The 25,728-nt window shown below is 40.2% G+C and overlaps 1 protein-coding gene across 2 annotated transcripts; it reads left to right on the forward strand.

Annotated features, from left to right (window-relative positions):
* Positions 1-4,289: 4,289 nt before the first annotated feature.
* LOC116628828 (zinc finger protein 883-like) lies at positions 4,290-25,726 on the forward strand. 2 transcript variants are annotated; one of them, XM_032399162.1, is made up of 5 exons: positions 4,290-4,363; positions 7,277-7,429; positions 19,837-19,963; positions 20,213-20,305; positions 22,504-25,726. In XM_032399162.1, exons 2-5 carry the CDS (start codon positions 7,415-7,417, stop codon positions 24,297-24,299), a joined length of 2,031 nt encoding a protein of 676 aa, XP_032255053.1. In that variant the 5' UTR covers positions 4,290-4,363; positions 7,277-7,414; the 3' UTR covers positions 24,300-25,726. The 2 variants fall into 2 exon arrangements, with proteins under 2 accessions (XP_032255053.1, XP_032255052.1); XM_032399161.1 differs by having other exon boundaries at positions 4,303-4,459.
* Positions 25,727-25,728: the final 2 nt, after the last annotated feature.

Consider the following 25,728-nt stretch of genomic DNA (forward strand, 5'->3'; position numbering starts at 1 on the left):
CCCAGAGAGTAATTTGAATATATGCCCCCACCAAAGTGGGGACAGGCACCAGGAATGGTAATTAGGTAACTATAAAAGAGAATATAAATAAACATTTTTTCTACTTTCTTCTTTTAACTGAATCAAAAGCATTGCATAAAACAGTATGTATATAATGTATTGTTGGGCCTGTAATGTGTGAAAATATATTTGCCTATAGTAGTACACTGGAGCTGAGTGGGAGAGAAGATGTATTGTGATAAGAAAATGCCTCCAGATGGTAAATCGAGTCCATAAGAATAAATGAAGAGAACCATAAGTAATAAATAAGTTTAATACACAAAAGCTACAAGTACATCATTGCTCTTCTTTTACCAACTTCTTTAATAGACATACATTATATAATGTAAGAATTATAACAAAATCTTGTTTAGTTTGTAGTATTTACAGATGTAATGTGTATTACAATTGTACCTCAAAAAAGGGTGAGGTGGATATAGAGGTATGTAGAAATAATGTTTTTATATATAACTACAGCTAAGTTGGTATGAATCTAAATCTGATCCTGATAATTTAAGATGTATAAAGTAAGCCAAAGATCAATCACTATGGACTCTGAGAAACAAACTGAGGGTTTTAAAGGGGAGTTGGTGGGGGGGATGGGTTAGCCCAGTGATGGGTATTAAGGAGGGCACGTATTGCATGGAGCACTGGGTGTTATACGAAAACAATGAATCATGGAACACTACATCAAAAACTAATGATGTATGGTACGGTGACTAACATAACATAATAAAATAAAATAAAGTTAAAAAACTAAGGAAATAGCTAAAACATATATAGTGAAAAAATCATTAAAGAAATATAAATGCTACATATGAAAATATTAACTATTTTGCAAAAGAGAGCAGTAAGGAGGGATAGAGGAATGATAAAAAGATATGAGAAACATAGAAAAAAGTAAAATTGCAAGTAAAAATCCAAGTATATCAGTAACATTAAATGTGAATGGATTAAACAATCCAATCCTAAAGTAGAGATTGTCAGACTTGATAAAGAACAAGATCTATGTCTATGCTGTACACAGGGGTCATACTTCAGATTCAAAGATAAAAACGGATTAAAAATAGAAGGGTAGGAAAATAAATATAATTCCAACAAAAATCCACAAAAAATGCCATACTAAAGTCATCATACTAATATTAGACAAAATAGTCTTTAAAGCAAAAAAAAAAAAGTTATTAAGAGATAAAGATGGACATTTTATAATGAAAAACTGTCAATCCAAGATATAGCAATTATATAAACATATGCACCTAATGACAGAATTCCAAAATACATGTAAGAGAAACTGACAGAAATAAAGGGAGAAAAAGACAATTCAATGACAATGGTTGGAAACTTCAGTACATCATTTTAATAGTGAATAGAACACCTAGGCAAAATAATAACTAAAAAATAAAGATTCAAACAACAGCATAAACCAACTAGATCTAACAAACATGTCCAGAGCAATCCAATCATCAAAAGCAGAATAAACATTCTTCTCAACTGACCATAAAACATTCTTCAAGAAAAACTAAGCCATAAAATGAACCAGAATATATATAAAATGATAGAAATAATACAAAGCATATGCTTTCTCCAATCACAATTGAGTGGATTTCATAAATAAAAACAGAAAGTAGTAAGGGAAACTCACAACTATGTTGGAAATTAACAAACCCCCAAATTACTATCTGTCAAAGAAAAAATCAAAAAGGCAATTAGAAAGTATACTGAAATAACTGAAAATTAAGACCCAACTTACTAAAACTCATGGGAGGCAACTAAAGCAGTGCTTGGGAGCCAATGTACTCATATATGACCAAAGAAAAGATATTTTGAGTCAATAATGGAATATTCCACCTTAAGACACTTGAAAAAAGAAGAGAAAACTGATCTAAAGCAAGTAGAGGAAGGATTAGAACAGAAAGAAATGAAACAGAGAATAGAAAAACAAAAGAGAAAATCAATGAAGCCAAAAGCAGGTTCTTTGAAAAGATCAACAAAACTGACAAACATTAGGTAAATTGACCAAGAAATAAAGAGAGAAGACTCAAATTGCTAAAATCTGAAATGAAAGATGGGACATTACTACAGACCTTACAGAAATTAAACAGTTTTAAAGGAATTATATGAACAATTGTACACCACTAAATTAGATAATTTAGATGACATGGATAAATTCATAAAACACCTAAAATACCAAAACTGATTCAAGAACAAAAATGTGAATGAATCTGAAACAACTGAAGAGATTGAATTAGTAATTTAAAAGTTCACACCAAGAATAGTCCAGGTCCAGAACTTTGCTGATGTATTAGCAAACATTTGAATGTTTGGCAGGGATTTAAAGGATCTCTAAATATCACACCAATAGGTGTTTAAGAGAGGAATGTAGGATCCAGAAGACCGAGGAAGGGAGGCTAGGGACTCCAGAGTCTGGGAAAAGAAGGGAATGGAAAAGTAACGGCTGAGGTTCCTGGGTCTGCATAATATAGCCAATGAGGTGCAACTGCAGGATCAGAAAAGATACATGAATTTGAACAGAGGTCATATTTTAGGAAAAGGAAAACCAGAGATAGGTGTGATAGGTCATGGGCCAGACAATCAACCGCCACCACTACCACTAAAGTCCACATCAACCCAATTATAAAAACCCATTCTATCCCTGTTTCTAGAGGTGCAGCAGTGACAGCAGAAAGCAGTGTGTTAAACTTGTTTGTTTGTGTCACAGGAACTAGGAAAGGGAAGTCCATGTTCAAGTCCAACTCAGGAAAATAAATAAGTAAAGATTCTGATAAGTGGATTTATGAATGGAAAAAATCATTGGAGTTTCTGGGCAAGTAATTACCAGACACTGGAAATGTAAATTTGCACTCTTTTGGAGTGCACCCACTCTATGACCCAATTATTTTATTCCTGTATATATACTAGAGAAGGTTTTCCAACAGTGGAACCATCCTTTGATGGTTTAGAAGTTAGTGGGTGAGAATAGCATTTATTTATGAGACTGATACATGCCCATTGTGCTAGGAAGGCACTTGAACTAGCATCTACTTAATGGGTTCATAGAGTGCTGCTGTCCAGTGTTTAAATGAACTACTCCATGATATTTCTGCCATTGCATCCATTTTGTGTGGCCAAGGGGCATGCTGGGACCTCAGACTGACATTAGTCCTTCCCTAGATAACGGTCTACAGAGTCACAAAGCCTAAGTCCTAATGTCATCGTCCCCGGCAGCCCATGTGAGCAACAGCTCCCTTGCCTGCCAAAACTTTCACCTCGTAGATCTCTTAGATAAGCCCCCCGTGGACCATACCAAAACTCCACTCTTTTTGGTTTGAATTGACCCACCTGGCTTTAGCTTCGGAACTTCAAACACATCTGGGGTGGGTGGGTGGGACCCTAATGAAGACACGTACTCCGGGTTCTGCTGAACTTGCTCTGCTTGCACGCTGTTTTGACCTCGCCTTGAGACTCCTTGAAGCATGAGGTATAGGTCCTCCAACCTGTGAGTAATGAACTTCTGTAAATAAACTTCACTTTCCAGTGTGGTCTTTTGTTGAACGTTAGCTCACCATCCCAAACGCCAGGATCTACTTTAATAGTATTAGTTTAACAAAGTAAAAACCGTTGCCGTATCTGCTTTTTTTTTTTTTTTTTTTTAAAGATTTTATTTATTTGAGAGCGAGAAGGAGAGAGAGAGAGCATGAGACGGGGGAAGGCTCCCCACTGAACAAGGAGCCCGATGCGGGACTCGATCCCGGGACTCCAGGATCATGACCTGAGCCGAAGGCAGTCGCTTAACCAACTGAGCCACCCAGGCGCCCCGCCGTATCTGCTTTTAAAGTTCTATAATAAATGCAGACATTGTGATATTTCACTTCATGCTTTAGTATGCAAGTGGAAAAAAACCCGAGTGTATTCTACAACCACACTACCATTATTACAACTAACAATTAAAGCTGACATTTCAGGCGATGGAATGTTTCCTGCATATTAGAATTTTCCCAATTACAATGTCTCTTTCATTTGGTGAAATCAATATTTCATAACGAACCAGAAGTCCCCGTTACTGTCACGTGGGTAGAGACCAAATCTCACCTATCACAGCCCGCTCCAGGGCAGCTGGACACATCGCCACCCACGGCTCCTAAGGACTGAGCGCAGAGGCTTGTGGGAAATGTAGTCTCCCGCTACAATGCGAATTCCACAGGAATTCCCCCACAGGACTCTGGGAGTCTTCCGGGTTCCTTCTGCGCACGGGCGGACCCGCCCCCTCTTCCGCCCGGAAGTTTCGCTCCCTGCTCTTCTCCCTCAGCTGCTGCCACTGCAGATGGTGGGTTGGTTTCTGTGTCCCTGGAGGTTGGTGCGAAGGTGGAACGGGAGCCCTGCGACCCGCGGGGACTCGGCGGGGGCGGGACCTGACGTGCAGGTGCGACCCACGGACCGGGGCTTGGTGCGCGGGGCGAGGGGCGCTGGCAGGGCCGACTCGGGCTGTGCTTGCAGGGGTTGCTTCGCTGGGAGAAGGCACGCTGTGGAAGAGCCGGCGTGTGCTTCGGGGAGCTTGGCGAAGTGGGCGGTGGAGTGCAAGATGACAGCGAGGGCGGGGGTGGGTCTGCAGACGGTCCGCGTCCACGTTCCAGCTCTGCCGCTGCAGCATCCTGGGCCGCGCCGGGAAGCTTTAGGACGTTCCTTTTGCTCGCCTCTGATGCGGGCGTCTTGGTGAATAGTGAAGTGGCCCCGATTCCCTAGAAATCATTGTGAAGGGCGTGCGCGCCCGGGTCTTACTGGGAGGCAGTTGTATCTGCGGGGTTTCTTGGAGTCTCCTCAGCAGGCCAAGTGTCAGGTCCCCTCCTCCACTATGCAGCCTGCCGAGCACTTGCGTTTATAGAAGTTGATGGAAGACCTAGTTTCCAGGGACCGCTAGTTCTAGGAGAGATGGTTCGGCCCCGGACGACAGTCTTGTCTTCTTTGGAAGAAGGTAGCTGTTAGGAAGGACGAAGGGGAGGCGCCCCGTGAACGGGAACACGACTACCCCTGTGACCTGAACCCTCCCACTCGCGCTTCAGAGCAGAGGCAGAAGAGTCCTAGAAAGGAGAAGACCCCAATTTTGCATGGCCAAGCAGTTATTGATGCTTCTGCCCGGAGTGAACAAGATTTGGGGGATACCACCTCCCCCAGAAGTTACCAGGGACTGCGTGTTATTGGAAGGTTGGGCCTGCTTTCAGGAGACCTGAGCCAGGCTGAGACGGGTGGGCAAAGGCCCCCGAAATGTCACTCATCCGAGGGGTCTGAGGTGGAGGGATAACCTGCTGCAGCTGAGAGAAGCCACCTGCCCGTGCTTGCGAAACACTCCCCTTGCTTTATTCTCCGCTCATTGTTGCTGTTACCTGAACTCTCTCCGCTTACGCAGCTAGAGATGTGCTGATGCTCCCTTTGTCTTGAATGTTCTTCCTGATGGCTCAGGCAGGGTTTGCCAGGGCATCTCTGCCTTATAAGAAGGATGGGGGAAAAATGGATTTGAGGACATAAGTGGTCTGCCAGGCTCACATGATTTGCATACATCAGGCATCCTGGCTTTTGGATAGTGTTATCTCTTTTGCCACAATTAAGCGACAACACGTTTGTTTCTGATACCATTTTTGATAAATGCAGGCAACTTAAAACAACCATTTCTTAGAAGAACTTGCCTTAAACATGCTTATCCCATTTTCCCTGATGCTTTCTCTGTCTTATGTCTTATGCTCAAGGCATTTATAGTACAGGTGTTTCCCACTCAATGCCTGTAATCTGGTCTGTGAAAATAAAAAATTCTACAGTACAATGCCAGGAGCCTGTTTTTCCATTTTTCATTGTGCAAAATGGGAAAATTAGACTACATCACATTTCTTCTCTAAACCATTTTTTTAGAATGTAAATAAAACACAGCATGTGCCCAACTGTAATCAACAGACTCATATAATGAAGTAAAGGTGTTAAGACATAGTCTTCTGAAAGGCAGACAGTTTTGTGTGATTCCCGTGGTCTCTCTTCCAGCAGACTCACTGAAATCCATCGAGTGGGCATTCTTTATGCTCTTCAAAAGTTCTGTATGTGGTTGTCAAGTTCTACTGATGGTACTTGGTGTGTTATTCAAGACTTTCTCCCCCATGTAATTTTGTTAAAAACATACTGAGTTTAGGGGTTTAAATGTATCACTTTAGCATTTGCTAGGTAACAGGCCAACCACATTTAATGACTTTATTTTTTTAAAAAGATTCTAATTAATTTATTTATTTGTCAGAGAGAAAGCACAAGCAGGGGGAGCAGCAGGCAGAGGGAGAAGCCCAATGTGGGACTCGATCCCAGGACCCTGGGATCATGACCTGAGCCGAAGGCAGAGACTTAATCAACTGAGCCACCCAGGCGTCCCACATTTAATGACTTTAAACAAGGGTCATTTTATTTTTTTTGAAGTCCTATGGCCCAGCACTTGGGGCTAGGTTTACTTGATCAGTTCCTGTGCTAGTGTTGCCTGGTTCACAATAGAGGCCATAATCATCTGGTGCCATGACTAAGGTTGGTTGGTTGAAGAGGACTTCATTTACTTTTTTGGTGGTTGGTGCTGGCTCTTGGCTGAGCTGTGTGTCCTTATCAGGCTAGCCCCTGGCCTCTTCACAAGATGTTAGTGGAAAAGTACTCTTCATCCTGTGTCTGGGTTGTATGTGCTGAGTTCCTTTTGACGAAAGCAGATCAAGTGGCAAAGCTCACGTCAGTTTTGGAGGAAATGAATACAGGGAAGCAAGTCATTGAGAACCATTACTGGAACAGTGCACAACAACAAAATGTACCATGTACCTTATGAGCATAAGACATAAGACAGAGAAAGTCATTAAATGTTTTCCTATAAAGTCATTGCCCAAAAATGTTGGTTGCAGGATATATACGTTCTGTGAAGATGGGGTATTTAAACCACAGGTGTCCTCATGGAGACCCTACTGTGAAACCCTACGTGTATGTCTCTATTAATAGGAACATAGTTAATCATTATTTAAATAAGCATCTTCAAAATCTTAAATTGATTCTTACTATTAACTGTTGATAAGTCAGTAGGAAATAGGTGTTTTGATTAACTAAAGATAAACTGTATATGTAAATTAATGGGCTTGTGGGTACTCCTTCAATAGGGTCTTTCCTGCCCTTTCTCAAGGTGTAAAATATTCTTGTCCCACAGAAGGTGCTCTCTCTCTCTCTCAATTGTCTTTTCCAGCTAATGTGTAAAGCACTTCAGACAAGAGAATCCAGGATCTGGGAGCAAGCCACAGCAGTCCTGTCATGACCCTAGTCCATTCACCTTCTCTCCCAGCTATCTTTCCAGAGTCCTCTGAGTTTCCAAGAGCCGTGGAAGATGAATACATCTCTGGTGAGTTGTTTGTTTGTTTATCCCTCAGCTTGTTTTACATGGGCCTTCATAAGCTTGATGAGGAAGGGCTCATACTTTAAAATAGAAAAATAGAAATAAGTAAAATGCAGCTTTAGGGAGATATACATAGACCTGATAAAGGTGGCATGTAGATATGGGCAGGTTTTATGACCGTAGAGTCATCCAAGGTGAGTGCAGATTGGTCTCTGGTGTTTCTGATGCCATGGCAAAAAGACACACATAGTTGCTACCTGTTCAGAAAGGACCCTTAGAAGAGGCATGCCACATTCTCTTGGGATGTGAAAATTGATGTAGTGGACAGCGTTTTGCTACCAGTCTGGAAATCAACACTTTCAGCATTCTGCAGTGGTGATGGTTACCTAAAACACAACTTGCTTAATAAGCTTTGCTAAAATAGTGTCCCAGACAGCTTTTGGAGGGCCCTACTCAATCCACGGCCCTACTCAGTCCATGATCCAAGGCCCTATTTGATCCAAACCTTGGGATGTCTGTAGGACTGAATGGACTGCAGGTCTTTAAATAACTCTCCATGGGCGCCTGGGTGGCTCAGTCGTTAAGCGTCTGCCTTCGGCTCAGGTCATGATCCCAGGGTTCTGGGATCGAGCCCTGCATCGGGCTCCCTGCACAGTGGAGAGAGAGCCTGCGTCTCCCTCTCCCTCTGCAACTCCCCCTACTTGTTCTCCCTCCCTCTCTCTCTGTCAAATAAATAAAATATTTAAATAAATAAATAAATAACATGTTTCTCTCAGCCAGTCTGTCTGTGTAGGTTGTGCATCCGACTGTTCAAAGTTGTATTTTCTGACAAATAGTTCTACGACTCGTTTGCACCTTAACCTACTCAGTGTTGTCTTAATTCATGTTTTCTAAGTGGAGAAATAACCTACAACCTACATATCAACCCACATTATAGTTTGATTCAATGACTGTGCTGTAGGCTTTTCCTTACTTGAATCTTCTGCTGTAGTAAAACTACTGTCCAGGATCTTCTCCTGGACATTCTTGTCTGTTAGCTTCTATGGTGGCCTCCCTGGTGATTTCTCTTTGTTTCCTCTCCTGAACGTAGCTCATCCAAATGTTCAAATCTGGGCCCCATTTTCATACCAAATGGTTTTTCTTGAATTGTTTGGCCCTCTGTGGTTTGACAGTCTTGACAATTCCTCTCTCCAGCTTGGACCTCTTCCCGAGCCTTTCGACCACAGGTTCCACTCCCTGGTGAATGCTTCTTTTGTAGCCATCCAGAAGACACCTCAAACTGAGCGAGTCCTATGTGAAAAGCACATCTTCCTTTCTTCCCTCATGTATGATACTTCTTCCATTTATCCAGTGACTCAAATGGGATTTCTCCTGGCTCCCTCCCTCCCTCTCAGGTATAATCTCATTTAATATGAAGTCCTGCTACTTTTGTTTGTTCTTTTAATTTTATCTAATATCTGCATCGGTGCTCACAAGTACAGTAACTTTCTGTTTTACATTGGTATTATCATTCTCGGCCACACCTGAAGAACGATGTGTTTGCTTGTTGATCAGGTTCAGTCCCTCTTGAGCTGTGGTACTAGGCACATGTGTGGTGGCAGCTTGAAGAGTCCAGCTGGAGAAAAGCATTAAGGAATTAGATATATTTGAACAAGGTTCAAGATGAAGGTAGGCAAAAGTATAAAAGCAAGGAGTACAGATTTTGATAATTTTTATCTTTTTATTTGTATAAAATTTTCAGTGATTTTATTTATAGTTTTTATTATCATAGAAATATAAATTGCTAGTTCAAAAATGACCTGTCATGTGTTCAACCCTGTTAAAGAATATTTAATTTTCTGCTGTTTCTGCTAATCTCTTGAAATGAGTAGGGAGAAATGGATGTATGCATCAACATAAGTCATTTTGGACTAGAAATTGGTGAAAAGTTGGTTAACTTCAAAATTTTGATAAAATATACATAACCACAAATCGGCCATTCTGACTTTTTTTTTTTAATTTTATTTTATTATTTTAGTCAGCATACAATACATCATTAGTTTTTGATGTAGTGATCCACGATTCATTGTTTTCATTCTGACCATTTTTAAGAGTACAGTTCAATTTCATTAGTTATCTTCATATTGTTGGGCAGATCTCCAGAAATTTTTCATCTTTCCCAAATGTTGCTCTACTCATTAAATACCAACAACCTATCCCCTCTAACTCAGCCTTTGGCAACCATGGTTTTATTTTCTGTGTCCATGAATTGAGCCTCTCAAGGTGAAGCTATGCAGTATTCATCTTCCTGCGACTGATTATTTTACTTAACATGTTGTCTTCAAGGTTCAGTTGTGTCATAGCATGTTGTGGTTGTAACTTATATTTGTTACTCCCATGAAGTTGAATTTAATTACTCTTGACTCTCAAAGCATTTCTCATATTTTTTTCTGTAAGAACTGGAAGAGACAACTTTTTTAGCCTTAATAACAGATAAAATGGGAAATACTTAGAAAGTTTTTCAGTCCTACAGGTTCCTGGATTTCTAGTATTTCTCACTTTTCTTTCATCCCTGTAAACTGGACTGTTTATTTCCCCCTGAGCTCATCACTTTCCTATAGTACTTTACTAAAGGCAGTGACTAGTAGCTGATATTTACTACTAATAATGTTTTCCCACCTCTTTTTCTAAAGCTTTAAGCCCATGAGGTAAACATTATGTGACTTAGTACATACCGCTCATGTTACTTCGGTAACGCTGCGTACGTAAGTACCGGTTATTGTAAGTAACACTGTGATCTATCGTTTAGCCCCTGGTAGCAGGGGCTAAACCAGTTTCTTTGCCCTGTTGTTGGTGGTATTTGTTTCTGTCTGGTTATGGTGCCCATTCATTATCAATTAGGCCCACAAGAAAGGTTTCTTTCTTATTTGTACTACCTAATCATCATGGGTTGGCTTTGTTTTTTCTCCTTTCTGCTTTATTCAGTGTTCCAGACAGAGGAATTGTGTTTTTTTTTTTCTTGTTGTTGTTTTGTTTTTAAACTGTAACATTGTTGGTCCTCTAACAGAGGGAGAATATGGGGATCTATGCATGGCTCCTACAGCTTCTACTTAGAAGTGACATGTGTCATGTCCATTCACGTATTATCGGTTAAGGCAAGATAAATGGAGGAACACAGATCTGCTTATGTGAGTTCCACCTCAAAGGCATGTTAATCCTTTTGCAGAGAAGGGCACCACAGGGAGTGCTATGGATTAAATTGTATACCCCCAGAATTTATATGCTGAAGGCCAGCCCTAACTGTCAATGTGACTGTATTTGGAGATCAAGCCTTTAGAAAGTAATTATTCTTAAATGAAGTCTGAAAGGTGGGGTCCTAATCTGATAGGATTGGTGGCCTTATGAGAAGAGGAAGAGGAGGGATCTTTACCTTCCCACCATGAGAAGACACAGCAAGAGGGTGACCATCTGTAAGCCAGGAAGATAGTCTGCACTGGGAACGGAATTGACTGACACTTTGATCTTAGACATCCCAGCCTACAGAAATCTGAGAAAAGAAATTTTCTTTTTAATCCATTCAGTGTAGGGTATTTGTTATGGCAGCCAGAGCTGACTAATAAGGAAGGGACACTAAAGTTTGGTGATCAGAAGCATAACGTACCATACTCTTTTTATTCTTGCCCAATTTTCTTTCTTTCTTTTTTTTTTAAGATTGAGAGAAAGAGAGCAGGAGCAGGGGAGCAGAGGGAGAAGGAGGCCCCCTGCTGAGCAGGGAGCACGACGCGGGGCTCGATCCTGGGACCCTGGGATCATGACCTGAGCTGAAAGCAGACACTTAACGGACTGAGCCACCCAGGCACTTTCTCTTTTTTTAAATTAAATTCAGTAGCCAACATATAATATGTCATTAGTTTTTGATTTGGTGTTCAATGATAAATGGTTGAGTATAACACCCAGTGCTCATCACACCTCCTTAATGCCCACCACCCAGTAACCCCATCCCCTTCCCACCTCCCTTTCCGCAACCCTCTGTTTCCTGGAGTCAGGAGTTTTTCATGGTTTGTGTCCCTCTCTGATTTCTTCCCATTCAGTTTTCCCTCCCTTCCCCTATGATCCTCTGTACTATTCTTATATTCCACATATGAATGAGTGAAACCATATAATTGTCTTTCTCTGCTTCACTTATTTCACTTAGCATAATACCCTCCAGTTCCATCCACGTTGATGTAAATGGCAGATATTCATCCTTTCTAATGGCTGAATAATATTCCATTGTATATATGAAACACATCTTCTTTATCCCTTCATCTGTTGAAGGACATCTTGACTCCTTCCACAGTTCGGCTATTGTGGACATTGCTGCTATGAACATTGGGGTGCATGTGCCCCTTCTTTTCACTACATCTGTATATTTGGGGTAAATACCTAGTAGTGCAATTGCTGGGTCATAGGGTAGTGCTGTTTTTAACATCTTGAGGAACCTCCATACTGTTTTCCAGAGTGGCTGCACCAACCTGCATTCCTACCAACAGTATAAGAGGGTTCCCCTTTCTCCGCATCCTCGCCAACATTTGTTGTTCCCCATCTTGTTAATTTTAGCCATTCTAACTGGTGTAAGGTGGTATCTCATTGTGGTTTTGAGTTGTATTTCCCTGATGGCAAGTCATGTGGAGCACTTTTTCATGTGTCTCTTGGCCATTTGTATGTCTTTTTTGGAGAAGTGTCTGTTCATGTCTTCTGCCCATTTTTTGAGTGGGTTATTTGTTTTTTGAGTGCTGAGTTTGAGAAGTTCTTTATAGATATTGGGTATCAGCCCTTTATCTGTAATGTCACTTGCAAATATCTTCTCCCATTCCATGGGTTGCCTCTTAGTTTTGTTGGCTGTTTCCTTTGCTGTGCAGAAGATTTTTATCTTGATGAAGTCCAAAAAGTTCATTTTCGCTTTTGTTTCCCTTGCTTTTGGAGACATGTCTTGCAAGAAGTTGCTGCAGCCAATGTCGAAGAGGTTACTGCCTATGTTCTCCTCTAGGATTTTGATGGATTCTCACATTGAGATCTTTCATCCATTTTGAATTTATCTTTGTGTATGGTTCATTCTTCTATATGTAGCTGTGCAATTTTCCCAGCACCACTTGTTGAGGAGGCTGTCTTTTTTCTTTTTCTTTTTCTTTTTTTTGAGGCTGTCTTTTTTCCATTGGAAATTTTTTCCTGATTTATCAAAGATTAGTTGACCACAGAGTCGAGGGTCCATTTCTGGAGTCTCTGTTCTATTGGTCTACGTGTCTGTTTTTGTGCCAATACCATGCTGTCTTGGTGATCACAGCTTAGTAATATAGCTTGAAGTCAGGCAATGTGATGCCCCCATCTTTATTTTTCTTTTTCATCATTCCCTTGGCGATTTGGGGTCTATTCTGGTTCCATACAAATTTTAGGATTGTTTGTTCCAGCTCTTTGAAAAATGCCAATGGTATTTTAATAGGGATGGCATTGAAAGTGTAAATTGCTCTGGGCAGGATATTTTTGCAATGTTTATTCTTCTAATCCATGAACATGGAAAGGTTTTCCATCTTTTTTGTCTTCCTCAATTTCTTCATAAGTGTTCTGTAGTTTCTAGAGTATAGATCCTTTACCTCTTTGGTTAATTTATTCCTAGGTATCTTTTGGTTTTTGTTGCTATTGTGAATGGAATTGATTCCTTAATTTGTCTTTCTACAGTTACATTGCTGGTGTATAGAAAAGCAGTTTATTTCTGTGCATTGATTTTGTATCCTGCCACATTGCTGAATTGCTATGAGTTCTAGTAATTTGGGGGTGGAGTCTTTCGGGTTTTCCACATAAAGTATCATGTCATCAGTGAACAGAGAGAGTTTGACTTCTTCTTTGCCAGTTTGAATACCTTTTATTTCTTTTTGTTGTCTGATTGCTGAAGCTAGGACTTCCACTACTATGTTGAACAATAGGGGTGAAAGTGGGCATCCCTTTCGTGTTCTTGACCTTAAGGGAAAAGCTCTCAGTTTTTCCCCATTGAGAATGATATCTGCTGTGGGCTTTTCATAGATGGCTTTTATGATATTGAGGTATGTTCCTTCTATCCCTACACTGTGGAGAGTTTTAGTCAGGAAAGGATGCTGTATTTTGTCAAATGCTTTTTCTGCATCTATTGAGACAATCATAAGGTTCTTGTCTTTTGTTTTATTAATGTGATCTATCACATTGATACGTGGATGTTGAACTAACCTTGCAGCCCAGGAATAAATCCCACCTGGATGTGGTGAATAATCCTTTTAATGTACTGTTGGATCCTATTTGCTGGTATCTTGTTGAGTATTCTGGCATCCATGTTCGTCAGGAATATTGGTCCGTAATTCTCCTTTTTGATGGTGTCTTTCTCTGGTTTTGGGATCAAGGTAATGCTGGCCTCATAGAAAGAGTTTGGAAGTTTTCCTTCCATTTCTATATTTTGAAACAGTTTCATAGGTATTATTTCTTCTTTAAATGTTTGGTAGAATTCCTGTGGGAAGCCATGTGGCCCTGGACTCCTGTTTGTTGGAAGATTTTTGATTATGCTTCAGTTTCTTTCCTGGTTATGGGTCTGTTCAGATTTTCTGTTTTTTCCTGTTTCAGTCTTGGTAGTTTATAAGTTTCCAGGAATGCATCCTTTCCTTCCAGATTGCCTAATTTGTTGGCATATAATTGCTCCTAACACATTCTTAAAATTGTCTGATTTCCTTGCTGTTGGTCATGATCTCTCACTTTTCATTCATGATTTTATTAATTTGGGTCCTTACTCTTTTCTTTTGGATAATTCTGGCCAGAGGTTTATCAATCTTATTAATTCTTTCAAGGAACTATCTTCTAGTTTCATTGATGTGTTCTACTTCTGGTTTCTATTTTGTTGATTTCTGCTCTGATCTTTATTATATCTCTTCTCCTGCTTGGTTTAGGCTTTATTTGCTGTTCTTCAGGTCCTTTAGGTGTAAGGTTAACTTGTGTATTTGAGATTTCATTTTATTTGAGAGAGGTTTGTGTTGCAATGTACTTCCCTCTTAGGACCGCCTTTGCTGTATCCCAAAGGTTTTGAACCGATGTGTTTTTATTCTCATTAGTTTCCATGAGTTTTTTAAATTCTTTGATTTCCTGATTGACCCATTCATTGTTTATCAGGATGCTCTTTAACCTCTAAGTGTTTGATTTCCTTACAACTTTCTTCTTGTGATTGAGTTTCAGTTTCAAAGCACTGTGGTCTGAAAACATGCAGGGAATACTCAGTCTTTTGGTATCGGTTGAGACCTGATTTGTGACCTAGTATGTGATGTATTCTGGAGAAAGTTCTATGTGCACTTGAGAAGAATGAGTATTCTCTTGTTTTAGGATGGAATGTTCTGTATATATCTGTGAAGTCCATCTGGTCCAGTGTGTCATTCAAAGCTCTTGTTTCTTTATTGATCTTTTGCTTAGATGATTTGTCCATTGCTGTGAGTGGGGTGTTGATGTCTCCTACTATTAATGTATTATCAATATGTTTGTTTATTTTGGTTATTAATTGGTTTATATAATTGGCTGCTCCCTTCTTGGGACTTAGATATTTCCAGTTGTTTGATCTTCTTGTTGGATAGACCCTTTAAATAAGATATAGTGTCCCTCTTCATCACTTACTACTACATCTTCGGTTTAAAATCTAATTTGTCGGGGCGCCTGGGTGGCTCAGTCGTTAAGCGTCTGCCTTTGGCTCAGGTCACGATCCCAGAGTCCTGGGATCGAGTCCCACATCGGGCTCCCTGCTCCGCGGGAAGCCTGCTTCTCCCTCTGCCGCTCCCTGCCACTCTGCTTGCTTGTGATTCCTCTCTCTCTCTCTGTGTCAAATAAATAAATAAAATCTTTAAAAAATAAAAATAAAAAAAAAAAAAAATCTAATTTGTCTGATAGGAGAATTGCTACCCCAGCTTTCTTTTAAGGTCTGTTAGTTTGGTAAATGGTTTTCCATGCCCTCACTTTCAGTCTGGAGGTGTCTTTAGGTCTAAAAGGAGACTCTTTTAGACAGTATATGGATGGTTTTTGCTTTTTTATTCAATCTGATACCCTTGTCTTTTGATTGGAACATTTAGCCCATTTATATTTAGAGTAACTATTGAAAAATATGAATTTAGTGCCATTGTATTGCCTGTAAAGTCCCTGTTTCTGTAGAGTGTCTCTGTTACTTTCTGGTCTATGGTACTCTTGGGGTCTCTCTTCACTTACAGGATCCCCCTTAATATTTCTTGCAGGGCTGGCTTGGTGGTCACATAATCTTTTAGTTTCTGTTTGTCCTGGAAGCTCTTTATCTCTCCTTACATTCTGAATGACAGCCTTGCTAGATAATGAATTCTTGGCTGCATGTTCTTCTCATTTAGTACCCTGAATATCTCATGCCAGCACTTTCTGGCTTGCCAGGTTTCTGTGGATAGGTCTGATGTTATTCTGATGTTCCTCCCCCCATATGTAAGGAACCTCCTCTCCCTAGCTGCTCACAGGATAGCTTCTTTTTTTCTAGGATATGCAAGCTTCACTATTACATGTTGGGGTGTTGATCTATTTTTATTGATTTTGGAAGAAGTTCTCTCTGCCTCTTGGATATGAATACTTGTTTCCTTCCCCAGATTAGGGTAGTTCCCAGCTATGATTTGCTTAAATATACCTTCTGTTCCTCTTTCTCTTCCCTCCCTCTCAGACACCGCAGTAATTCTGAGATTGGTTCGTTTCAGGGCATCATTAATTGCTCAAAGCCTTTCTTCATGGGCTCTGAGTTGTCTTTCTCTCTTTTCCTCAACTCCCTTCCTTTCCATCAGCCTGTCTTCTAGATGACTTAGTCTCTCTTCTGCCTCATTTACCCTAGCTGTTTGAGCAACCAATTTAGACTGCATATTACTCATAGCATTTTTAAGTGTGGCCCAATTAGATCTCATTTCTGCACTTAGAGATTCTGTACTGTCATTTGTGCTTTTTTCAAGCCTAGCTATTAACTTTATAATTGCTATCCTGAATTCCATCTCTGACATCTTATATCCATATCAATTAGCTCTGTGGCAGAGAACATTGCCTCTGGTTCTTTCTTTTGTTGTGAATTCCTATTTCTAGTCATTTTGTTCAGAGAAGGCTGGGTGAGCGAATGAACAGAGTCCAAAATAACAACCGTGATCCAAGCAAAATACACCCTAGAAAAATCCAAAGTGGTCAGAAGCCACCACGGAAAAGCAAACAAAACCAAAATGAAACAAAACAATAAAAAAGGGGTGGGGAGAGAGTGTAAACTTGCAGGGTGGACAAAGCAGGGTGATCTACTTGTTCCTGATCGAATTTTGGTCTGTGTGTTAGAAGACACTACATCTCAAAATTGCAGAGAAAGCAAAACTTATATATGTGTGTGTGTGTGTGTGTGTGTGTGTATACATGTACATATATATTTATATAATGAAATAAAATTGAAATTATATAATTAGATGAAATTGAGTGAAAAAAGGACTAAAATGAAGCATATGTCTGTAAAATGTAGATGTAAAAAATACAAGTTAAAAAGTGACTTAAGAACATAAGTTGGTAAAACAAGAAGGTAGTTGAAATGGAAAAAAGTTAAAAAAAAAAAGAAATGGAAAATGTTAGACTGAAAGATAAATGAATCATGAGAAAACACCTGTAGTGCAATATACTATTTTCCCCTGCTGCTGGAGTTTTACAGTCTTGTGGGATCCATAAAATTGTAGTCCATGTGTTCTTCCAGTCTGTCTTCTGGGGGAGGGGCCTGCTGTGCTGCTTCTCAGGTTTCTTTGTTTGAGTGGAGTTGCCCCACCTCTTGTCAAATTCTTGCCAAATTTTCTATATGAACTTTTAAATTATCTTTTGTGTATCTAAGAATGTGTTATTAGGATAAATTATATTAATTTACTGATTTTGGGAGAATTGATGTTTTTGATGTAGATCCTTCCTATTCATGAATATGGTATGTTTTTTCCTTTGTTAGTTCTTTTTGTATCCTTCATATTTTTTCCCCTGCCATGGTTTGGTATGTTTTCTGTTAATGTGTTGATATGTATTCTGCTTTTTGTTGTTGTTGTTGTTATAGTTTGAATGGTTTTTGTATATGAACTTGATGTATATGCTTTTACATATTTTTTATAGTCTGGTAATTTATAAAATTTTCTTACAGAAAATTCTTTTTTGTATAGAATATGTCATAGGATTCTTGGGTTTTCTAGGTAAAAAATATATGTAAATCATGACCATTTTCACTATATTTTATCTCTATTTAATTGCGTTAATATGTGTTATCACTTGTAGATTTTTGAATAACTGTGGTTGTAGTGCATCCTTATATGCCAGTGGTTCCTCATTAAGTGTGATGCTGGCGGGCGCCTGGGTGGCTCAGTTGGTTAAGCGACTGCCTTCAGCTCAGGTCATGATCCTGGAGTCCCCGGATCGAGTCCCACATCGGGCTCCCTGCTCAGCAGGGGGTCTGCTTCTCCCTCTGACCCTCTTCCCTCTCGTGCTCTCTGTCTCTCATTCTCTCTCTCTCAACTAAAAATAAATAAAGTCTTTAAAAAAAAAAAAAGTGTGATGCTGGCTTTGGGGTAAGACATTTACATTGTATCATTTTAAGGATGCATCCTCTAAATCCTCTTTTGTTGATGGTTATTACAAATGGGAGGTTATTTTGTAGATACCTGCTCAGTGTTTATTTAAATGATCTTAGGGCTTTTCAGGAATATGACTATGATGACATGTTTTAATAGATTTCTTAATATGGGGGTTATTTCTATTCCTAGACTAATTTTTAGAAATTCTTTCTCTGTGTCATGGTCTCTTTCTGTGTCAGTAAATATTGGTATTTCCTAAAGCATGGTACCTGTTCCTTTTCTCCTTTCAATCTCTTAGGTTTCTCTTTGAGCTCTTTCATTCACTTGGTGGCTTCAGTCAGCTACTGCTAAAATTCTGCAGCTTCCCAAATCTTTATCTTCAACTTAGATTTGTCCTGAGCTCTAGATCATATAACCAGTTGCCATTTTGACATCCCTACATACCTGACCACAGAAACTTCAAGCATGCTGTGTCCAAGATCTGTGTCTTTTGTGCCCAGTGCACTCTTGTGTCCTCTTTTCCAATTTCACCTTACAGTACCTGTATCTATCTAGCCAGTTGTACAGACAGCCTGGTAGGAAAACTCCTCCTTCATCCTTCTCAGAGCAAAGTAGTGCCAGATTCTGTTCCTGCTTTTTCTTTTCTTTTTTCTTTTTGGGATTAGTTCCCTATTCTGTAATCTAATTGCTCTATATCCTTTCACCTCAGGTTTGTCCCCTCTGACTCTCTCTTAAGCTCTCCCCATTTTCCTTATAGGGGATGACTATTAAAATGCAAATCTGGTCACGTAATTTACCTCTTTTTATGGGCCCCTCACTATTTACACCCTGTGGCGTAGGAAGTGGGCAGTGCTTACCCTGGGGTAGATATAAGCAACCCTTTGGGATATATGGAGGAAATACTAGGATGCCTTTTACATGCTTTTAATTTGTAAAAACAAAAGACAATCTGAGTACATCACACTTGTTCTTTTGGAGTTCGGTCAAATATTTAACTGCAGAACCACTATAATCAGTTCCTTAAATACCTTTACTGCCTTTATCTCTCACCACAGCCCAGGACCAGTCACTTCGACATGGCACTGTTTGTGCTTCCGTTAATGTAGAATGTGTTCGTCTTGCTCTCGTGACTTCTGCTATAGCTTCATATTTGTGAGAACATGGGGTTCACATGGAACAGCTGACATGTTTGGCTCTTTAGTGAAGTGTAACTGGATAGTACAAAGGACAGCTGTTTTCTCCTTTATTACTCTAGTCTACGTTAAACGTGTGTTTAACCTGGTTTATCTAGTGCAGTATTTCAAGTATGTCTTTATTTTTTATTTATTTTAAATTTTATTTATTTATTTGAGAGGGAGAATGAGAGAGAGAGAGCACATGAGAGGGGGGAGGGTCAGAGGGAGAAGCAGACTCCCCGCGGAGCAGGGAGCCCGATGCAGGACTCGATCCCGGGACTCCAGGATCATGACCTGAGCCAAAGGCAGTCGCTTAACCAACTGAGCCACCCAGGCGCCCTCAAGTATGTCTTTATACATATGCCTCCATTACCAGATCATACATGCTGAGGAGCAGAATTTTATTTGTCTTTCCATCTCTAGCAACAAGGACAGTTCAAGGTATAAGAGAAACTTTATAATAGTATTTTTAGGAACAAATGAATTAACGCAGAGGTAGGAAATTTTTACTGTGGTATCTCTTTACCCCACAGGATAGAGTACAAACCATGGTGTATTTTGTACAAGACAAAACACACAAAAAAGAATGAACTCTTAGATTTTCTGTTCTGATCCAGACTGATGCCTTGAATTGAGGCACGTGTCATTACAGGAGTTGGTGTCATTTGAGGACGTGGCTGTGAACTTCTCCTGGGAGGAGTGGCAGGACCTGGATGATGCTCAGCGGACCCTGTACAGGGTTGTGATGCTGGAGACGTACAGTAGCCTGGTGTCATTGGGTGAGTGAAAGTGTCCTAGTAAGTGTAAGCAGTTTTTTCTTCATTGGCAAATGTGCAACTGTTTATGAAGTTAAATGCTACTTAGGTTTAAGATTCGAGGGCTGGAAGAGTGTTAGTGTTCACCCCTCTAATCAGAGGTTCACATTGGCCCTTCATTGTACAGTTCTTGCAGCTGTGCTCTTGTCGTTCTTCACATTCCCTGAAACTTAAGCTGTTTGTTAAAAGTCCCACTTTATTTCTGATCAACAGGGCACTGCATTACCAAACCTGAGGTGATTGTCAAGTTGGAGCAAGGAGCAGAGCCATGGACTGTAGAGGAAGCCCCAACCCAGAGCCTCCCAGGTCAGTCCATGCATACTGGGCAGGGGTCTGGGAAGAGGAGAGCACAGCAGATGTTGGCCGTGCTGGGCTGTTTTCTCCAGTGCTTTTCCCAGGTCCAGACCTTAGGACAGTGAGTCTGCATGTGTCAGACTCATGCATTCTTCACTCTCAAAATATGGCTCTCACACACAAATATCCCCTTCTTTTTTTAATCACCCTCTATTTTCTTAGACTTACCCAAAATCCAATACCTAGCTGCATCTCTTGGCATTTTTTTTTTTTTTTTTGGTTAGTTACTTTCTCTAGATTCTTAATGTTTTCTTTTTGTCCATTTTCAAGGACTGTTTGCTTTAAGGCATTTATTCATACATTTGTTTATTCTTTCAGTATGTTAATTGGAAAATTGTAGGCAGTGGTCATTTTCTTGTGCAGATAACAACAGTAATCAAAAAAATGTCCTTTTTATGGAACTTGAAGTTTCTTGAGAGGGAAAATGAAACAAACATATATGTTAAGTAGTGAAGTAAGAACCCTGAAGTATATTTAATGAGGACAAGAGAGAGAAAATTGTGGTGTATTATCATTTGAAGGGTTCTCAGAAGGCAGTTTTAGGGCGATTAAGTATTTACATTGGTAGAGCTTAAATTGAGATGACTACTTTCCATTTCCACATGTCATATATGAGTGCATACAAAATCTAGAGCAGGGGATAGATGTCCATCACCATACTGGAGATGTAAATTGGGAAATTATTAACCCTAAACTGCCAGGATTAGAGGAGGTGGCCTCTGGAATTATTAAGAACATGAGAGAAGAAGTCCTGGTGGAAATCTCGTGAACTACGACATCAGAGATCATGAAACTGAGGAGGACCCAGCAAATCGTTCAGCATGGAAAGAGGTGGTGTGTGACATGGTATGAGAAACTAGAGATTGTGGGTCCAGGGCTAATAGGACGAAGAGTTTCAGGTTGGGGGACTCAAACTTTGGGATTGGAATCTGAAGTTAGCATGTTTACCTTCTCTTGTGGAAATCATTGTTAGAAAAGAAAAAAGAATGAGAAATGTGTGGGACTCCAGTTTCAGTGGAACTCAAAGACAACTGAAACTCTGAAGTGCAAGATAGAAGTCTTCAGAAGCAGTGAATTACCAAGTAGGGATTGTTGTATCGTGAAGTGGGGTGAGAATGCCAGGGATTTTTTTTTTTTTTTAATCTAAGTAGGAGCTAGAAAGGTTTTTCAGTGATGGTGGGCATAGTCTGGGTTGTGGAACCTAAATCTTTTATTTTTTTAATTTTTAAAGTTTTTAAATTTTTTTTTATTTGAGAGAGAGTTAGAGCGAAAGCAATCACAGAGGGTGAGGGAAAAGCAGGCTCGCCGCTGAGTAGGGGGCCTGATGTAGGGCTCGATCCCAGGACCCTGGGATCATGACCTGAGCTGAAGGCAGATGCCTAACCGACTGAGCCACCCAGGCACCCACCCTAAATCTTTTAGACTAGCAGGGAGGAGTTGCACAAAGCGATGAACCAGAGTTTCCTGTACCTGTTATGGTTGTGAGAAGCCAGAGATGTAGGATTTCGTTAGGAATTAGCAGAAAGCTGTCTTTGGCTAGCATGGAGAAGGAGAGAGGATGCCTTTGAGAAACTCCACAGGTGCTCATAGCCAGTCCCCAGAGAGGAGTAAAAAAATAAAGAAACGTGGGTGCAAATCCTTGTCCTAAGCAATATCCCCACTTAGGTGACAGATAAATGGTCCTCTACTGCATCCTAAAGTAGCCGATCCAGGAGGATCTTGTCATCTTCAAAGCTGAGTGATGAGAAAAGGCCAAGTACAAGGAACTCACAGTTATTAGGAGAGAAAACAGGAAACAGAACAAGAACACAAATGGCAGATGAAAGAATTCAGCCAAAATCCGTGGCTAGGGAAGAGGTGAATATTGTGACCGAATATTTCCTCATGGATCCAAAAAGGAAAAAAGAAACTTAAAAAAGCAAAACCGACAACTAAAACCATGATTTGATGTTAGAGAATCTATTAGTGTAATTTGTTACATTAATTCATTAGAAAGAAAAATCATATGTTTATCATAATCATACCCATTATTGATTCTTCACAATTCGTATCCTACTGTGATGGAAAGAAACTGCTTCATTCTTACACAAACATTCCATAAGAAATGCTTAGATGTGGTTCACAGATATGGTTACTTTGTCTCATTTTAGATGTCCAGACTGCAGATGACCTGATTGAGACCCGCCAGGAGCATCAGAGCAGACATGTGTGGCAAGTTGGATTTGCCAACAACAAAACGTCAACTAAGGAGAGAACCAACTTGGGAAAACCATTTAATTTGAGTGCAATCCACCTTTCAAACCTGATTATAAATAATGGAAACTGTTCAGGAATGAAGCCAGAGGAGTTTAATGTGTGTCAGAACATGTTTCTCCCTGGTGAGCCTGATGAGATGCATGCTGGAGAGAAGCCTGAGGACCATAATACAACTGGGAAACCCCTCAGGTATGGCGAGCATTGTAGTTTTCATCAGAAGGATCGAATTTTGCAGCCACCTTTTGAATTTGGTGAGCAAGGGAAGGGCTTCAACAAGGAGGCAACCTTCTTTACACATAGCAGTGCTCACATGGGAGAGCCTACCTATAAATATGACGAATATCAGAGAGCCTGTGACAAGTCAGCTCTCATTGCCCAAGAGAGAACTGACATAGGGGAGGATCACTGTAGATGTAAGGAATGGGAGAACACCTTTTGTGCAAAACCAACACAGTCGAATCTTCATAGAGCTGATTTCGAGGAGCAACAACGTAAACTTAATCAAAGTGGGGATAATTTCAGCAAGAAATTACACCTCACTCCACTTTCAAGAACTCAGTTAGGAGAGAAAACTTTTGAATGTGATGTATGTGGCAAAACTTTCTACAAAAAGTCTAATCTCAGTAAACATCAGAAAATACACACAGGAGAGAAACCCTATAAATGCAGTGAGTGTGAGAAAACCTTCATCAGTAAAACAGTTCTTATAATACATCGGAGAACTCATACAGGGGAGAAACCCTATGCATGTATCGAATGTGAGAAATCTTTCTGCCATAAGTCACACCTAACTGTTCATCAGAGAACCCACACAGGAGAAAAACCGTATGAATGTTATGAATGTGGGAAATCCTTTTCTGTGAAAACCAAACTCACTGTACATCTGAGAACACACACAGGAGAGAAACCCTATGAATGTAATGAGTGTAGGAAATCCTTTTACCAGAAGTCAGCCCTCACTGTACATCAAAGGATTCACAATAGAGAGACCTATCATGAATGCAATGATTGTGGTAAAACCTTCCATAAGAAGTCAATTCTCATTGCACATCAGAGAACTCACACAGGAGAGAGACCTTATGAATGTAAAGAATGTGGGAAATCCTTTGGCCATCGCCCAGCTCTTACCGTACATCAGAGAACTCACACAAGAGACAAACCTTATAAATGTAACGAATGTGGGAAATCTTTCTGTGTAAAGCCAAAGCTCACTGTGCATCTGAGACTTCACACAGGTGAGAAACCCTATGAATGTAAGGAATGTGGGAAGACTTTCTACCAGAAATCAAAACTCACTGTACATCAGAGAACTCACACAGGTGAGAAACCTTATAAATGTAATGAATGTTGGAAAACCTTTTGTGAGAAGTCAACTCTCAATAGACATCAGAAAACTCACACAGGAGAGAAACCCTATGGATGTAAAGAATGTAGGAAAACTTTCTACCAGAAGTCAGCCCTGACTGTACACCAGAGAACTCACACAGGAGAGAAACCCTATGAGTGTAATGAATGTGGGAAAACCTTCTGTCAGAAATCACACCTCAGCAAACATCAGAGAACTCACACTGGGAAGTCATGTGGGGCAGAGACTGGCTATATGAATACCAAAACTCACTTTCTCTTTGTGTTGGGCACACAGTTAGCCTGCATGTCTCAGCCTCCCTTTACTGTGGGTGGAAGCGTGTAATTGAGCTATGGCCAAGAGATCATGAACACAAATTATGAACATTATTTCCGTGTCTGGCCCCAAAAGAACGTACTTGCGTTTGCTGATTTTTCATTCCTTGTGTTCCTGAAGTGCAGATTACCCACAGGTTTGTCTTTGGAGCCTTAGATGGTAACCGTGACTTAAGGCAGAAAGGATTGATTGGGGAGGGCAGAGATCTTCTAAACTCTACCGCAAAAATCTTCACTTGTACTTACCTGAGTGAGAAATATTCACTGTTGAACCCTTCTATGTGTGACCTATTTACAACACTTTGAGTCCATTATAGCCAGTTCGCTTTATGAATTTGAGATAGGCTTCTCTGAGAAGTTACCAGTCCTTGTGTAGGAGATTCACATAGGAAAGAACCTGAGTTCACCCCCAAGTCAATGGATGGGAAAAAATCAAAGAAATCATAGGAAGAAAGAAATTCAATAAATGCAGGAATGCCTTTATTGGCCAGAGACAGCTCATTGAACACTGAGAATAAAGTAAAACCTTATAAATATCTTTAATGTGTCCAAATTTTCAACAGAATGTCCAACTTTGTGTTTATCAGTGAATTTTTCATGAAGGGAAAACTATCAGGTAATGTGGATAAAAAATTTCAGATAGAAATGACAGATACTGTATTGGAGAAAAATTTTTGAAGACCATAGATCATTTGTTCTCTGCTTGGGGTGATTTTGCCTCTAAGGGGAACATTCAGCAATACTATGCCTGGTAAGTAGCACAGTGTCAATTGTGAATTTTTCTATTCAGGGTAGTTACAGGGCCCTGAAGATTCTAAGGGGTGGAGTAATAGACTCCATCTCTTGATGTAAAGGCATCTTATAAAAGAGTATGTGGGATGGGACATAGTAGTGTGGCCATCTTTGGAAAATACAGTAGGACACTATCCACTTTCTGGCCACAGAGTTCACATCACTTACACGTGCAAACTATAACACTCAAAGGATTCCAATTTATAAAGCTGTTTGGCAAAATCTAGGACCTCATCATCTATATCAGGACCAGGTGCACATAGTCTCTTTGGGCACAGTCCCTTCTGTGTGGTTGCTCTTCATCTGAAGCCATGTGACCTGAAGTGAGCACTTAGGTGCCCTGCACACAACACACAACACACAGTGTAGCATGGAGATGGGAGACTCAGTCCACTCAAAGGGGAGGGGAATTGGGAGGCACTTAGCCATCTGTGGTCCACAGAAACTCTGAAGTCTAGCAGGGCACCCCATCAGTTCCTTCATTAGGATGCCGTGGTTCTGGGAATGACTTCCAAAGACTTCTGCACTCAGTCATCTCTCTTCTACAAGACATACCCTGATTTTTTTTTTTACTAACTAGTCTCCTCAGTTGTATTTCCTGCACAGAGGGCTCTTTTCATTTGAATTGTTTCTAAGCCTTTTATTTC

This window comes from Phoca vitulina, unplaced genomic scaffold (assembly GCF_004348235.1).
Source record: "Phoca vitulina isolate PV1807 unplaced genomic scaffold, GSC_HSeal_1.0 scaffold132, whole genome shotgun sequence".
NCBI lineage: Eukaryota > Metazoa > Chordata > Mammalia > Carnivora > Phocidae > Phoca > Phoca vitulina.

Excerpts from the sequence above, each read along its gene's own strand:
- LOC116628828 (XM_032399162.1), top strand. Across the intron at positions 19,964-20,212 it reads CAGTAGCCTGGTGTCATTGG|GGCACTGCATTACCAAACCT; the intron begins GTGAGTGAAAGT and ends TCTGATCAACAG. Across the intron at positions 20,306-22,503 it reads CCCAACCCAGAGCCTCCCAG|ATGTCCAGACTGCAGATGAC; the intron begins GTCAGTCCATGC and ends GTCTCATTTTAG.